This window comes from Zonotrichia leucophrys, chromosome 6 (assembly GCF_028769735.1).
Source record: "Zonotrichia leucophrys gambelii isolate GWCS_2022_RI chromosome 6, RI_Zleu_2.0, whole genome shotgun sequence".
NCBI classification, from domain to species: Eukaryota; Metazoa; Chordata; class Aves; order Passeriformes; family Passerellidae; genus Zonotrichia; species Zonotrichia leucophrys.
In genome coordinates this window covers 23,653,101-23,669,883 of record NC_088176.1, presented here as the reverse complement: position 1 = coordinate 23,669,883, position 16,783 = coordinate 23,653,101, and the positions used below count along the sequence as shown (strand labels likewise).

Below are 16,783 nucleotides of genomic sequence, written 5' to 3'. Positions count from 1 at the left end.
GTTCTGCAACCCTCCAGCAAGTTACTTCACTGCATCAGAACTCATCCATGAGGACACTATCAGAACCCACTTAAATACAGAGGGGATACTGAAATCCTGACTTCCTAAATGCAACTGCCCCACTGAAACTTGGTTAGAAACTCATGGGCAAGATCAGCAATTCTGTTAGTTCCATCACAGACTAAAAAACCCCAAACAAAACACAGGAAAAAGTCAGAATACCAGTGGGTCCTGCCTCTGTGCAGTGGATTTGAGTAGTTTATGGGATGAGATAAAAGCTGGTCCTGAGGACATTTCTTGTAATGTTGCACAGAATTCTGTCTGGGACATATTTCTCACAGCTTTCTGACTTTCTAAATAATTTTAAATTCTGGTTCTCCTCCAGTTTTTCTTTTTCGCAGTCACAGGCTAAGGCTACTTTTATGGAAAACAAACAGAAGATCCAGCATGAACCAAAGCATGAAGGCAGGTGCAATTCCTTCCCTCAGTTACATAAGAAAACATTCCAAATGCCTGCTGTGATTTTTATTTATTGACAACTTAAACACTGTATGTGGAGCAAAAAGCCCCAGTGTCACTCACATCCTCACAACAAAAAGCCTGCCTGAGAAGAATATTACATCTACCATACTCATCAGGCAGGAAATAAAGAGATATTCTCAGTTCTCAATCCAATAAAAGAAGTACAAACCAAAGCTTATGCCAGATCCATCCATCAGCTTTGTTGTGAAGCATTTTACACGCATGGCTCTATCCTCTTCAACTGAAATTATTGGCAGCATTCTGAAGAAGCAAGGCATACGTCTGAAGAGTCTTGTCTGAAACTGTGCTTCTTGTAAACAAGGGGGAAAAAAACCCCACCTCATTAGGAGCTGGTTTAGACAAACGTGACAATGAACCAGATCTGGATAAAACACATCTTGGTGAATCTTCAAAGCTGCTAGTGAAGGGCCACCTAACAGCACCATGCTTGCAAGCAATGATGTTTTTAGCAAGTGGAGAGGATTTGTATGAATAAAATCTGAAGCAAAAATGAACAAAGCCAATGAACTGAATGAAACAGTTATTTACCAGATTGCTTTCAGTATTATTTGCTTTTCAGAAGACTATTAGCAAAACATGACAATTCCTATAATTGAAAAAACTTAAAAGATTTTCAGTCTAATCATTTATAATACCCCAAATCTAATATTCTCTTAGCCTGAATAGAACAGAAATCACAGGAATACTTGATGCATGTGAGCATATCATTATTGGGGGGATCACCATGTGATGCTCCAAAGAGAGAGTCTGAGTCACAGAGTCATATTTGATCTTGCAAGGGATCTCTTCTCTTTGTAGCTACTCAATTAACAGTCTGGTGTAGGGGGATAGAGAGAACAGCAGAAGACTTTGCTATCCATTTTACTATCTCCAAAGAAGAGTGAACTGAACCAGCCAAGTCCTTTTCTGAGGACTGCTGACATTATACCTGGCTTCCAGGGAAGATGGGAACATTTACTGCTGCTCATGATCACCTCTGGCTTAAACGCTCTATTTACCTAAAGAACAGACCACCTTTGTAAATTTGTGTGGACATACAGACAGAGGATGCAGGTACAGTAGGACCCAAGTTCACCAGATTCCACTGCAACTGTGTGCCCACTCCATGGTTTATTGCTCTGTCATCTCCTGGGGTGAGGGCAACAATGCCAGTGTTTAGAGTTACATACAACAGCTGACATGTGGCAATTTTTGGTCCCAACGTTTCAGAATACAGCCACCCATTGAAATTGTTACTCCCTTCCAATCAAACAGTGATCAGAAAGTCTTGATATACAATAAAAACTCTGCAAGGGGCACAAAAATATAAGCTTCATTCCACATATGAATTCAGGCCCTTATGAGTTAAAAAGGTATATATAATAAAGATATTATTTAGAAGGATACTAAAGCACAACTGAGTACTCTCTGGGTGGGTGGGTGAAAAGTGGGTGAAAGCATTTCCTGCAACCCAAGATTCAATACGATTTTGGAGAATGAAACCAATTACCCACACTGAAACATGGCAATGATGATGGCCTTATCTTCTCTAAATATAGAAGACTACAACCCTTCTCTACACCTGTGTACCTTAGAACAGTCTAGTAAGCAATGCAAGAATATCACTCAAAATTAAGAACAATTACAGAGTTTTAATATTATCTCACATCAAGAAATGCTAATGTGATGGCAATGGTATGGAAAATGAATCATTTAAACATGAAATCCATATGTTCCTCTTTGTGGCTATAGAAAAAAAAAATGCTGAATTTCAATTTACAAATGACATCTCTAGTGGAGAGTTTTTTCCCTCTTTTCTGTGGAACACATCAGACTGAAGGCAGAGACCTAATTTGCCACAATTTAACCTATTCAAAATGAGATGTCATGCAGTAAGTTTTTGAGCAGCAAACTGTTTAACTATGCTAAACAAGTTATTGCATTTATTTACGTGATGTCGCAGCAAATTATGAAGGCTGACTCAAGTTGTCTGTTTGTTTTGCCGAGTTACGTCTGCTCTGTGTCTCACTCCTTGATTTAATTGAACTGCTGAAGATAATATAACTTATCACACAGACATTATGCCATGTTGTAGATTCTAGGTTAATTAACAGTAGCCTACAGTCACTGAATTTCTCACATGGTTAGCCACTTGGACCCTGTCTACTGTCTAGCTTCACTAATCAACGAGTCTGGGAATTTTACATCAGCGGCACAAAACACTGGCAACACAGGGAGCTTTTCAGTGCACAGAAAAAGAGAGCACAGAGAGATGTAGGTAGCCTTTTCTTTGCTCTGAAATTAACCCTTTCCTACACACCATGTGGCAAGGCTGCACGCTTGACAAACATTCTGGTCCATCAGCTGGGGAGAGTGAATCCAGGAGGCAGCTGTTCTCCTGCAGGACACAAACTCTGGGCTGCTCTTCCACAAGCACTGGGGGCTGCCAGCGCTGGAAAGCTCCTGCCTCCCTCTGCCTTCTCCTGCCTGCTCCCCTGCCCAGCACAGGAGGACACAGGCCTGCCTGCATGGTGAATTAGCCCCATTCTGCACTAACAACCTGAGCTGCCCTGGCCCTCCAGGATGGCAGGCAGGGCAGGTCCTTGAACCTTAGCCCCAGCAGGGGAGGCAGCAGCAGTGTGAGATAATATTAAACCTCCAGGGGAGGCCCTTCGGGAGCCCATGGGAATGAGCACGTGTTACAGCACAGCATTTTTCCATACCAACACTAGTCTGAAGCTGACCTAAATCCTAGGACACAATTGTTGGTGATGCTTAGTCCTATGGCAGGTTGGTGCTGTGAGCTTCCTTGCCCAAACACGCACTTCCAGTATTCTCAGTGCCTCAGACCACACTTGCTGTTCTGACTGCGATCTAACCTCCCAAATGCAGACTTTCAGTCACCACTCACAGTGAGATCCCTTATGTGGCCACACAATCATTCGACCCGACTCAAAAAAAGTGGCAGCAAACAAAAGGTAGGGCTGGGAAGGTACCAAGACTCTGCTCTCAGCAGCAGCTTTGGATTAAACGCATGGCGAAACTTCTCCCAAAGGTGGAGCTGTATCATCAATGTAAGAGGATGACACAGTTAAGTTCACATCATAAACACTCCTCCCGCCTCACAATACCCTCCTTAAAAAAAAAATAACTGTACTTTTAATAATTTCAAACCAGATAAATATTTTGTTATTAATATTCCTCATTATTTTACATAAACATAATGCATACAAAGAAAGGTGCCAAAAGGAAACACGGATTTTTAGTGTTCTGATACTGTGCATATTTACTCTTGAGGTAAATATGAGACTTCAGTCAAGTTTAGACAACAGGTTCATCTCTATGCTTTCAAAACTTTCCAACAGGTCAAGAATTGCAAGGTATATAAAACCCAGCACAAAGCCCATCTCTCCCAGACCATGAGGCCAGATACTCTGCATGACATAAATTTTGTATACATTTGAAATGCCTGTGTACAACTCTGAGGTTCACATGAACTGCTTGCTATTTTCAGCTGCAAGCATGCAGGTTTTCAAGCCTTTCTTGACAACAGTGGAAATTAAAAATCTCATATGGTTGTAATTCTATGAATTTAATAACAAAACTGGAAAAGCATCTATCAAAATTGATATATAAAAGTAGGTATAGTCAAAACTATAAATACAGGACCTATAATTCCTTTGGAGCTAAACTGATTGATAATGTGTGGTGAAGGAGCTGACCTGCTTCCCTTGTGGTGATGGAGCTGATTCCATGCCTACAGTACTTTTTTAACTCTGGTGTTATAAAAGAGTATGGTGTATCTCTGGAGTATCTCACTCTGACCCTTGAGCTGGGATTTGGTGGCCAGGTGCTTTGGCAGATTCTGCCAGGCAATTCAGACTATTTTTTGTCCATCTTAACGCTCATCCAGACATGTCTGCAGTCACGTGTCATGAAAACGCACTAATGTGCTGAAGAGGGGTAAATAGGGGAGTAGGGAAGAGCAGCACCTGGAAGAGAAAGGGCAGAGAGAACTGGCAGAGGTTACATGCCCTTCAGCTGAAACCACTGGGAGCAGAACCACTGTGCTCCTGCTCGTGGGGCAAAGGGCACTCAGCTCCCAAAGAAAACCAATCACCACTCTTAGGACTGTAAATAGGATTCCTGGTCAGACACCCTTGACAGAGCACAACCACAGGGCCACAGAGCTGGTCTCTGTTACTCAGTGCACAGGTACCCTGCTGCCAGGCCTGAATTTGATGGCTCACTCAGTGCCATGAGACCTGCAAATCAGCAAGAGCCATTTGCCTTAAATACATTGATTGAGCCTCTATTACTCCAAACCTTGAGCAAGCTCTGTGAATGAGCCCAACCATGAGCCTGTCTCCCCTCCTATGCAAAGGCCTCTACTTCAGATCCCCATCCACCACTGGCTGCCAGAAAGCTCCAGATACAGACACAGGACAACACTACCCAAGAATACACTTTAAACATAAAAAATGACATGACCTGAAAGAGATGGTTTCTCCATCTTTTTTTTTTTTACTGTCAATAGTGATTACCTTGACCTATCCATAAGCAGCCATACTCAATATATTAAAAACTCATCTGCAATCAATATTCAAAATAAATGGTCTTTTTCATGAGGATAGAGGGGAGCATTGAGCTCTTCACTGTCTTTTGGGAGTGTGATTTTTGTTTATCTGGATATGAGTATAGATAGTTCAATTCTCTACAGTTCTTTTCATAATCAAAGACTGTTTTATTTAGCAAAAAATTAAAAGGCTCAAGCTGTGCACTTTGCATTCAGATAATCCCCCCCTCCCAATTTTGTGTTTGTGAGATTGAGAGATCCCTAATTAATAGAATTATCTTGCACTTACATGGCTCATTCCACTGGAGGTTTTATAAATATTTTATTAGGCTCACATTTTGAGAGGCACTAGATATACTAAGAGAGAGAGAGATTAAGACCATGTTAGCCATTCCTACTTATGAAAAACAGAACAAATGGAGTCACCTTTGCCCCCTTTGTCCTTTGCAGCTTCTTTTTCAAAACTAAACACATAGTGAGCAATGACCAGCACCTCTATCAGATGTTTTAACATCAAGAAATTACTGTGCAAGATCACTTGCTAAACAAATGAGAAAAAGAAGAAATAAAAAATATGAGCATCACTGAACTGAAAAAAACCCAAGCTGTTCAGTTGTGAACTGTAAGGAAACAAAATCTATATTAATGCTGATTTTAATTGATGCTTCTCTGATACACTTTTAGTATAAAGTGTGTGTATAATTCAGTACTGATTGCAGAAAAGGTGAATGCCTGGTAATTGAGCAGCCCTGTTCTGCTGCCTGGATCTCCTGTACCATGAGTTTTGTGAGGATGACTGCACACCTATATGCATGTGCTAGAGCAAAGAAAGGATACTGCAACCTTGGCTTGTCAATTAGTTTTACACAAGGGTAAGGAATGGATTTAACATCTGAACCTCAAGAACTATACACAGAAGCCAGAAGAGTTGAAACAAGAATCATTCCTTAACTGCTGATCAGAACTGCAACATTGTCTTCCTTTCAATCTACGCAACTGCACTGTATTTATGATATACTTTGATAAAACTTTATGTTAAGTAAGGGAACATGCAGCAAATTAAACTCCTTTAGTCACAACCTACTGTTCCATCCAGCCTCCCCTGCTCAGCAGGAAACTGTTTCTTGGGGGCCTAAAGGCTGTGATCAGACGTGACTGAAGATGGAAATGGGGCAGACTAATGGCAGTGTGTCTTCATGTTCATCTCCTGATTGCTGGTGCAGGCTTTGCACCTTCCTTACCCCCAGCACCTGCACTACCATGAGTCAGCTGAGAGCAGTGGAAACAGTATGGTTTACCAAGACTCCACATAATCAGAGGGGTCAGAAGTATTTTCCTTAAGCACTCACAAACTGATTTTATAGGATAAAAGTCACAAGACAAAGGTACACTGTTTGCTCTTTCTTCAAGGCCATGCTCAGTCATGCAAGGCTCCAGTCTCTCTTTAGATTTGTAATTACAGCTCAACAGAATTATGAAATCAGTCTGCCTAACCAGTTCACTTGCTCTTCTTGGCAAATGAAACAACCCAATTTTCCATTAGTATCTCCCTATTACACCGTGCCAGCATGAGATGTCTCTCTGTGTGACTGCAGCAACAATCCTCAGGCTTCTGCAGCCTTAGCAGCATTCCACTTCACTCCAGCAGGCATTGCAATGATACAGGAGCTTTCTTCTCAAACACCCTTGTGATTTTCAGTCAGTAGTTTCAGTCCTAAATATCTCAATGTATCAAGGAGCTAATTTTCGCCAAGCAGTGGCCATACTTTTTCTGTTACAATACCACTGCACTATTAGAATAATGTTTCATTATTACAATAATATTTACATAAATTGGTAATGGATTTTATTGATAAAAATAGGCTTATTTGTGCTAGACTTGCTTACCTGCTGCAAGGTAAAAACATTTACTTTCATAATGTGTTTTAGTAGAAGATTAGGTGAAGGACTCGGCAAAGTGGGATGTCTACATAAATACTTCTGAGTTGTAAACCATCTAATAAAAGTGAGTTGATGGCAAGGGGGGGGGAAGCACCAACTCCTCTGATATATGTACTGAATCAAATTTTAAAAATTAATTAATATATACATTTATTAATTTTCTAAATTTCAGAAGAATAAATTCACTGGTTTTGAAAAATATCTACTAGTCTTCAGTATATCCTGTTGAACAGCAGCACATTTGTTGGACATACTTTGCAATTCATTTTTTTTACTCATTTGAGTAATTTACTTACTTACAGAGCTTTTTATAGCACTTTTAATCAACTGATTTAATCTTTATTATTTTAATCTCTTAATCTATGCAGAGATAAAATCTCAAGGTGACTACTTAAAATGATGACTACACAAACTGCTACCATGTGGAAGATGTAAAATTCTCATGACATATTCTCACAGGTCCTACCAGCCAGCAAGGCATTACTGAGATATTTGCAAATCAAAAGGAAAAATGCTTCCCCAGACAGTTTTTCAATTACAGAACTGCCCACAGCACCTGCTGTGTGACCTGCCCACGTACAATGTGTTACTGCACAGAGGCAGGAAGGAGTGAACACCACCAGAGAAAAGACTTTTCCTTCAGGAGATGATGGCAGAGGTCTGCACAGCTGAAGGCTCTTGGTATTAACAGCACTTTGGCCACTATAACTCATTTGAAAACACCTACTTTATAAATGATAAAAAACTTACCTGCAAACTAAGGCATACTTCTATGGATTTGCTATTGCACACAATAGCAGCAACTCAAATAGCAAGTGTGTATGTTGGAAGGAAGATCCAGAAATGGCAGGACAGAAGTCAGAGATATCACCAGCTGTGTCACACTTTCACTGCAGAGCTTGACCCAGCTGCTGACAAAAAGCACTTCCTATGCTCATCTGACACCAAGGTGACAGGGACTCCACTTACAGAATTTTCAAATATTCATCCTTATTTATCCAAAGAATTTTAAACCACAGGCCAGATAATTTGTTGCACAAGAAAGAATCAAATTATAGTAAATTCTATGGGTACTGGAGGTTTTCTGCCTGAGCTTAAAATGTGCACTTTCCATGTTGAAATGGAAATCCTAAGGATACTAACACAACTAATATTAAGAGTGATAACACCCCAGCCCTCAAGGACAGGTGCTGCAGTAAAGCAGCAGAACTGGAAATGGGCAAAGTGAAGCTGCCACAATTTCACCAATCCACCTCACATGATGGGTTATGTTCCACCCACTGGAACCCTGTCAGATAAACAAACCAGCCAAATACTGCAAAACAAGAAGGTGCTCTCTTCCCCCTCCCCACCAGAAGTGCTTCCAGCAAATTGCCTCTTTGCTCCTTCCCTTGCAGCTTCCCTACCAGGATGCAGGATCTAATGAGCAGGAATGTTGACTGACAAGTCTCTAAATGGACTAGAGGAGCCAGGAAAGCTGGTCTGCTGTCAGTTTTTCCTAAACATACTTTAGTCTAGCAGAGGAATATTCCAACAGACAGAGCACAAAAGCAGACAAAGAACTTGTGGCTATAGGCCTCAGAAAAATAGATACAAAAAAAATGTAGCTACTAACACAACACTGATGGATCATTCAACCAATAAACTGTAAAACTTGAGCCCCATCAAATGTCTTTTTAAGGAAAAGGTCTTTTTCCCCTTTAGCCTTGTTATTTCACATTTAGCTGCTAAAACCCCTGTAACACATATAGGATACAAAAAAAAGTATATTCTAAATAAATGCACTCTTCATAAAAATACTTCTAATTTTCAAAGTTCTTCAAGAATGAAATTTTTATGAAACTACTGTGGGCAGTTTTGTAAGCACATGCAAATGAAAAAAATGGGAAGCATTTTTCTTTTTTTTAAAAACTCTTCAGCTGTAATTTCATACCAGTCCTTGGTAACCAGTCTAAAATATACTAAAAATGACATGTTTAGGACTGCTTAGCATTTACATGAGTTTGCAACAACAACACTGAAGAGCAGAAGAATTAGTTCAAACACTTCAGTGCTTAAAAACAGTTATGTAAATATACAAAGAATTCTATTTTCCTCTGAATTGCAAGCTACCAAAAACCTAGCTGCTGAGTGATGAAAGAAATGGGCTTGCTTGTTTCCAATCTGAGCAAGAAAATATCAACACAAACACACAGCAATTACAACTTTTAGCATATCTCTCTGAATGGCTGGGTAGGCACTAAAAAGCATTGCTAGGCAGCAATTCACAAGCCTTCTGGAAGGAAAGAGGGGAGAAATGCTAATGGCTTTCTGGAAATCAGCTGTGTGACGTGTGTCTCCAATTACGTGGTGCTCCTGCACCATTTGATGATACAGCTCAGTGTGCCCTGATGTACCATGACACAAGCAGCAGAACCAGCCTTGCCTGTTCCCACCATGATCTAATACTTTTGACACCAGAGAGCCTTTTCACACTTCTCCTTAACCTGCTACTAACATTTCAGCACAGCTTTAGAACAGAGCCTAACAGCTGTACTCAGCACAGTGGGAAGATATCACACACACCCTTTCTGAAAGGGGAGACTTCCTCATAATTTCAATACAGAAAGGGTTTTTTTCATCTACTTCTTTGCAAGAATTTCAGAAGAAACATACAGAAACCTTACAAAACTGACAGCAAACAGAGACACAAAGGGTAGAAGTCCCTAGATTCATTATAGCTCCAAGTTTTTCAAGTAGACCCATTAGAATAAGAGTAGAGAGATGTTACCCAACTCACTGATTTTGCCTGGTATTTGCTTCCATCACCTAACAAATGCAGTGGGCAGCATCTGGTTAAAGCCACACCTCTGGACTGCTCTGAAGAATGCTTTAAGAAAGCCAGTCAATTCTTTACTGGGATTTTCTATGCAGCAGGAGCCAAGCTGGTTCCTTCAGAGGGCTGTGCCTGGGCAGCAAGGCAGCTCTCAAATTCAGCTCCATGCCTGCCTGAACCAGCTCCTGCTGCCCCACAGCTTCATGGACATTGTGCCAGAGCCACCTGAGCCATGAGGAGATAAACAGATTATTACTGCAGCCTCAAATATGGCAGGGAATTCTCAGGGGCCATCAGACCTTTGCTCCGCACAAAAGTAATTCTGTGGTTTTGTTTGCATGGACAAAGACTTAAAGAAAAAAGCCTGAACATGCAGCTTCCTCCAGTGTACCCTGAAGAGTCTCCTGTGTCATGACAAACTAATTGCACGTGTTAAGGAAAGCTTGTTACTTTGGCTTTTTCCACTGTACATCAAAAAAGCTATGTTTGATTTTAAAGCACACACACTTACAAATACTAAGGGAATCAGCTACAAAGAGACCACACAAGCTGTTCCAGCCTTGCACAGAAGTCTGGGTTTTTTTAAGCATAAATACACAGCCACCTCTTCAGTTTGCCCTTTCATCTATTCTGAAACACTTCTTAACACACACTTCATTTCCTAACTAGCTGATCATATACAAGTTTTGGGTTTGTAGCTTTAAAGCACTAAAAAAGATGAAGGTAAAGCACAACCTTGATCCTGGAACAGAAGTCAGCAAGGATATTGTGGGTGTCTCACAAGTCACAGAGCTGGGAAGAAAGAAGCCTGTCCTGACCCTGTGCTGAAACCTGATCTAGTTAAAGAGGCACACGGATTACCATTTATAGCATTTCTCAGGGGCTGGAGTGAGGGGCAAGGAGGGCTGCAGACAGCTCTCAGTCTGGCTGCAGGAGCCACATGCTGCCAGCAGGGTTATAAAACTAGCAGATGCTGGGTGACAAAGAAGGGTGGCTTTCCTCCTCCCCCTGCTGCAGTGCACCTTCCACACCACTGCTGTGTCAACCACCCCAAAAGCACATGTGTGCCCAGGGGAACAGCAGCACTGTTGGTTCACAGTCTGGGAAAAGGGAGAGACCAGAAGAAAAGGCAGACACATGTTTGTCTGCCACTGCAGTTAATCGCCAAAATAGGTGAAGATAATTTTTATGGCCATGCAAGGAAGGGCTTTGCTCCCAAACTCAACATGCACAGGGCAGTGTGCAGTCCAGCTCTCAATGGGTGAACTGGAAATGACTCTTTCTAGTATTAGCCAGCTAATGGCCTGTCTCAAAGAACAAGGTAAATGTCCTCAAGTTGGAAATTTATGACCCTGTGACAGAGAGCTGAGTGTCTTCCAAAAAGAGACAGAAACTAACTGCCTTTCTCCACTACAGCAAAGATAACAGCACAAGAGTCTGGAACTATGAAAAAACAAACAGCAGTTTTGATACTACTTTCATCAACAAAACAAATTCTTTTTAAAAAAAAAAAAGTCATTCCACTCCAACAAAACTACAAGTAGCGCCACTTGCACAAAAAAAAAAAAAGCTTTCTGAGACATATTTTCAGTGTTCAACCACTGTCTTAATTAACTACAGATTGTCATGAGTTGAAAACAAGAGTTTTCACCTTCTCTTTTTTTTTGAGCATAAACAGAATGGCAGAACCAGGAATTCACAAGCATTCCCAAGCAGGACAGCTCCTTTACAGGCATCCTTTGACCTCTGACACAAAAGCATGCTCCTGGTCTACCCCAAGCTTTCTTCCAGGATCAAAGAAAACAGACAGTGCTTCACAAATTATGGGCAGCCTGACCTTCCTCCCTTCCCCCGGCCTTCATCACTGAAGAAATATCCAAGCTGCATATGCAAAACAGCACTATGTATAAATGAAGTTAGTGGTTTAACTGACAGAGTACCCATTACATAGGCAAAATTATCTCTTTAAAACTTTAAGAAGTGTAATTTGATATTCTCTTATCTAATTAAAATAATATAAATTATGTACAGAAACTGACAGCTCTAGAAAAAGGAGCTGAGCAGCATCCTCCATTTGTCTCCACTTGATGTAAAGGTCTGTTCTTACAGCTAGAAGGTTAAATTGTTCTGCAATTTAACTTTCATTCTTCATCCTATGGGCTAGGATGGCCAAAAAGGACACCAATTTGTACCAGTCAAGGCCATGTTTTTTCTGAACCAGATAGTTTTTCATAAGAAACTGGGATGAAATCCTCAAATTCATATTTTCCTCAGGCCTCTGAAGGGCCATTAGATGCATTAACTTTCACTGTAGAGTGATGAAAGAGAGACACCACAGAGCGAGGATGGATTACCACCAGCAATTCTGCAGGAAAAGATTCCTGTTTTCTGCTCCTTGACCTATGAACTAGCTTTGTTTGATTCATTCTGAAACCCTCTCTTATAAAGGAAATATGGAGAGAAAAATCATCTAGTTTAGGTGTGAGCTATAATCTTTTTCTGTATCACCCAAAGCATCACCTGCAAAACCCGAGATATTCCCCACATAGAATGCATTACAACACATTCTAGAAAATGTGAACTTTCATTAGTATCTAGGAAAAGCTATAATAACATAATGATGGAAGATTGATGAAACTGAGCAGATAAACACATTCTTATAGAATCAAAGAATATATCAAACTGGAAAGGACCTCTAAGTAATAATAAGGCCAACTTCCTGCTCCTTGGAGGACTACCTAAAATTAAATCATGTGACTAAGGGCATCATCTGGATGTTCCTTGAACTCTGACAGGCTTAGTGCTGTGACCCCTTCCATAGGTAGCCTGTTCCAGTGACTGACCATGCTCTCAGTGAAGAGCCTTTTCCTAATGCCCAGGCTGAACCTCCCCTGACAGTGCCACTGCATTTTCCTGTGCCCTATTGCTGCTCACCACAGAGAGATCAGCACTTGCCCTTGGCTGCTTCTCTTGAGGAAGTTGTCCTTAAAGAAATAAATTTAAAAATCCAGAGCTACTCATCCAGTACCACCCCCACACTTATCTTTTATCAGTTCCTTTGATTTAGGGTGCTTGTGTCTACAAGACAAATCTATGAACAGAGAAATGCTGTGCTGCCTCAAGAAGCAATATGCATGTGTCTTAGGGCACAAGTAGGCAGGCAGGTTTTTCACTTAGCTAACACAAATAAAAAACTAAAGCAGCAGGACTCTGCTGTGACCCAATCTGAGAAACAAAACTGCCCAGACAACAGTGAAAAAATATTTGGGAACATTATTTCATGGAATAACAGGTTTCTATTTTTCCAGTGTAATTCAGAAAATTTCAACCAGTCTGAAGAGATGAACTTTGGAGCTCATCTCCTGGATCCAGGTGGGATCTTGAAAATATCTGTGTGCAACTTGCATTTATGCACCTGTTTGCTGCATGCATGCATTATTTTGAGATAAATACAGGAAACATCAACATGAAAAAACACTTTCTTGCTCACCTCCTCTAAAAGGACCATTGCTATGAAAACTCTGTTTGTTGCATGTGGATAAGAACACATATACACAGCCTGCAACCCTAGAGAGCAAAGTTCACTGAGAAGAGTAAAGCAGGGAAAGACAGTCTCTGCCTCCCTGCCGTTGCTCAGTTATAAAAGCATTTGCAGGCACAGTTACAGTGGGGAAAATCTGTAAATGAGACATAATTCACTGAAAGGCAGTGGCATGTGAAGAGCCCTTCATCTTCACAAACAGATGCTTCTGAAAATTTTACCTCGCAATCAGAAGTTTTTGCAATCTCCATGCAAACTGATTAAGCAGCACTCTGAGCACTTGGAGGCATGCCAACCATCCAAGTTCTGAGTCTCCAGGCAGTGCAGGTCTCAGGTCAGCCACTGGATTAAAATCAAAACTGGCCCATTGGAATTGTGGATTACTGTGCTCAGAGCACTAGAATGACAGCTGCCCGCTGTGACCCTCCAGGGCTGAGCTGGCAGGACAAGCACCACTCTGCTTCCAGCTGAGACAGATTTGTTGAGTCTCCAGGCTAAAGAGTTCTTAGAAAGGTGTACAGGAAAGTTTGGCTTTTGAGGTTAATACACCAGCTCTCACAGCAGATACTCTCTTCAATGAGATTAGTGTGCTTCATTGCTTCCCTCTGAAGGGCAAGGACACTCCTTCAGCAACAGGACACTGTAATGTGCAACACCTGGCACACCACACCCAGCCCCGCATTCAGCAGCAATGGCCTCCACCTTCACTCACCTGTTTTATGCACTGCAGCCGGTCATTGGTCTGCTGTATGTGCCTGTCCATAGAATTCATTTTGATTGTCTCCACTTTCTTCTACCTGAAAGCCATTAAAATCCCTCAATCTGCAAGACAAAAAGGACAATAAAGATCACTGAACATGCTCCATACGCTTCCGCCACCTGAACAATTGAACAGAGATGCTTGCAAGAAACCCCTGAGCACATTGTGAGATAAAATAATAATAATAATCCCAATAACAATGACAGCCTAGCTTTTGCAAGGACAAGGGCATGGGGATTCTTCCTAATCTTCCTCTAAGAGAAAATACCTCCCATAAATATTAAATGAATCAGACACAGCAGAGTATTACATGGCCAAAAATAGCACAAAATGTGTGTCCTGAAGAATCTGGATTTCTGCATTGAAAATAAAAGCAACAGGTACATTTTGGACTCTCTTCTGACCAGCAAATCCATTTCATGAGCCCTTGAAATGGCCAAGATCACAAGGCAGGAAGGACTGGGATCCACAACACAGCCCAGACTTTAAGAAAGACAAATGTCCAGATGTACAGCCTAGAATAAATCTATGGAATAGGCCTAATCTTCAGAGCAAAGGGCTGCACAGTTCCTACCTTGTAGAAAAACTGTGCTCATTCATGTATCTACAGCTGAACAAACTACTTGTTACTTCTGGAAAAACACGGCCTGTGGTCTTTAGGTCCATCCCTTCTACCACCTGAACAACTGAACAGAGATCCTTGCAAGAAATCCCCGAGCAAACTACTTGTTACTTCTGGAAAAACGTGGCCTGTGGTCTTTAGGTTCATCTCTTAGCAATCAGTGTGATTTAAGGCAAATTAAACCTTCCTGTAACATTAAAGAAAACCTAGAAAATAAAAATTAAGGCTCAGAGTAATGTTTGGAGTTCATGAGCAATGAGTGGGCACACACACATATACCCAAATGCACCACCAAACTATTTACACCAAACTTTATGGTAGCACAAGCAAGGTCCCAGTCTTGCACAGAAACCTCTCCCTCATGAACCTCTTCAGTGGCACTGAGTGGTTTGTTAATTTGGAGCACTGTTCATGACAAAACTGTTTTCCACTCCCTCCACACGCATAAGAGAGAGCAAATTATTCAGATACTTGTCTGGTTAGAGAAGCTGACTGTTCACCACTTCTGGTGCACAACTCAACATCTCTTCAGTTAAACAATTCCAGCACTGCCCATAGTCAACCTCCTTGAGGGGAAGAGGACGTTCCGTGGTGGGAACCTTGATTACAGAGCTCTCACAATGAGACAGACCCCAGACCACAGATCTGCAGGCATCCCACACACCCAAACTGCTGGAGATTTCTGTACCTAGCTGATAATGTTCTTTCATGGCTCCTGTTGGATTAGACTCAGGGGAAGAAATCTTTCCTGCTAGACAACTAAATGAGGTCTTAGAACAGCAGCTCAAGCTCCCCACCTCCAAGCTCTAGACACAAAAGGGCTCAATAAAGCATTCCTGTCAATAAAATATAATACTTATGAAACAGAAGAGCCAAGTATGCAAGTATTATCTTCTGATTATGCCACTGCCTTCTCAATAGCAAGTGCCATCCAATGGTCCTCTAGCAAATGTAAATTGATGTACTTTATTAAAAGCCCGTTACACAGTCTTATCTGCCTGTAGGACCCCCAAACAGACCTCAGCAGTCATCAAGTTTAATCTCTCAGTGGACAGCAGGGGTATTTATCAAGAGATAAGCTAGCCTAGACATGACAGTACTTCACCAGCGATCCATCTTACAAGCCAGGACACATTATCTGCATTTTAATTGAACATCAGCACAGATGGAGAAGGGTACACTGAAAACAAATACATATAGCACACAGACTTTTGTTGAAAAATTTGAAGACATGCAAACTGAGGCACTTTTTTTTTTTTTTCAAGAAAGTCATGACATTTTTGAATTACAATTTCATGTGTACACATGTAATGCCACTCCAGTTTACTGCCTTACAGTTAACCATAAACAAAATCAGAGTTTGCTATCATGCCATCAGCTACCTGAGCCACCACCTTCTATAGTACTTGTCCAAATTGCCATTTCTCCCACATAGCAATGGGGCTTCTTCTCAAAGCCCAACGAGGCCCTTGGAGGCAGGACTGGGAGTGCAATCCCCTACTCTCCTACAGAGACAGGGCACACAAATTCTGTAACAATCTGATCCATTTCAGTCTCCAAAACAGTTCTGGTTTAAAAAACCAATGGCTCTAATAGAAAAGCTTTCTCTAACTTTCACCCTTCCCCTAGTGGGTAGAAGAATTTTCACTTCCATGCTCAATTCCACTTGTTCTCATGACATTAGCTCTATGGCTGAGTCTTTGCCCTGCCAGGCTCCCTCTGCCTCTTCTCCCTCCCAGCAGGGATGGACAATCACCCACCAGCCCTTCCAGCTGACAGTGTGCTACTTTCACAGCCCAATCTCATTTATTCTCTCCTGGTCAAGAGAAGACCCTCAGCCCACTACTCCCCTGCACAGCAAACATTTGTTGCATGAACCAAGCAGCCAGAATTGTACACATGGAGCCCCATCACACACAATGACACAACACTTGGTATTTGAAGTGCCCAGCCTCACCGCCGCAAGACTCATCTTTATCTTGCTCTCAGACACATCATAAGAGCAT

At 41.4% G+C, this 16,783-nt stretch overlaps 1 protein-coding gene across 10 annotated transcripts in view; it reads right to left on the bottom strand.

Annotated features, from left to right (window-relative positions):
- ZMIZ1 (zinc finger MIZ-type containing 1) overlaps nt 1-16,783 on the bottom strand; it is a 346,373-nt gene that overhangs the window by 140,525 nt on the left and 189,065 nt on the right. For all 10 annotated transcript variants that reach the window (XM_064716346.1, XM_064716344.1, XM_064716343.1 and 7 more), the window contains one exon: nt 14,108-14,217. In XM_064716346.1, coding sequence (XP_064572416.1) covers nt 14,108-14,167 — 60 coding nt within the window. In that variant the 5' untranslated portion in view covers nt 14,168-14,217. The remainder of the gene's footprint in view (nt 1-14,107; nt 14,218-16,783) is intronic.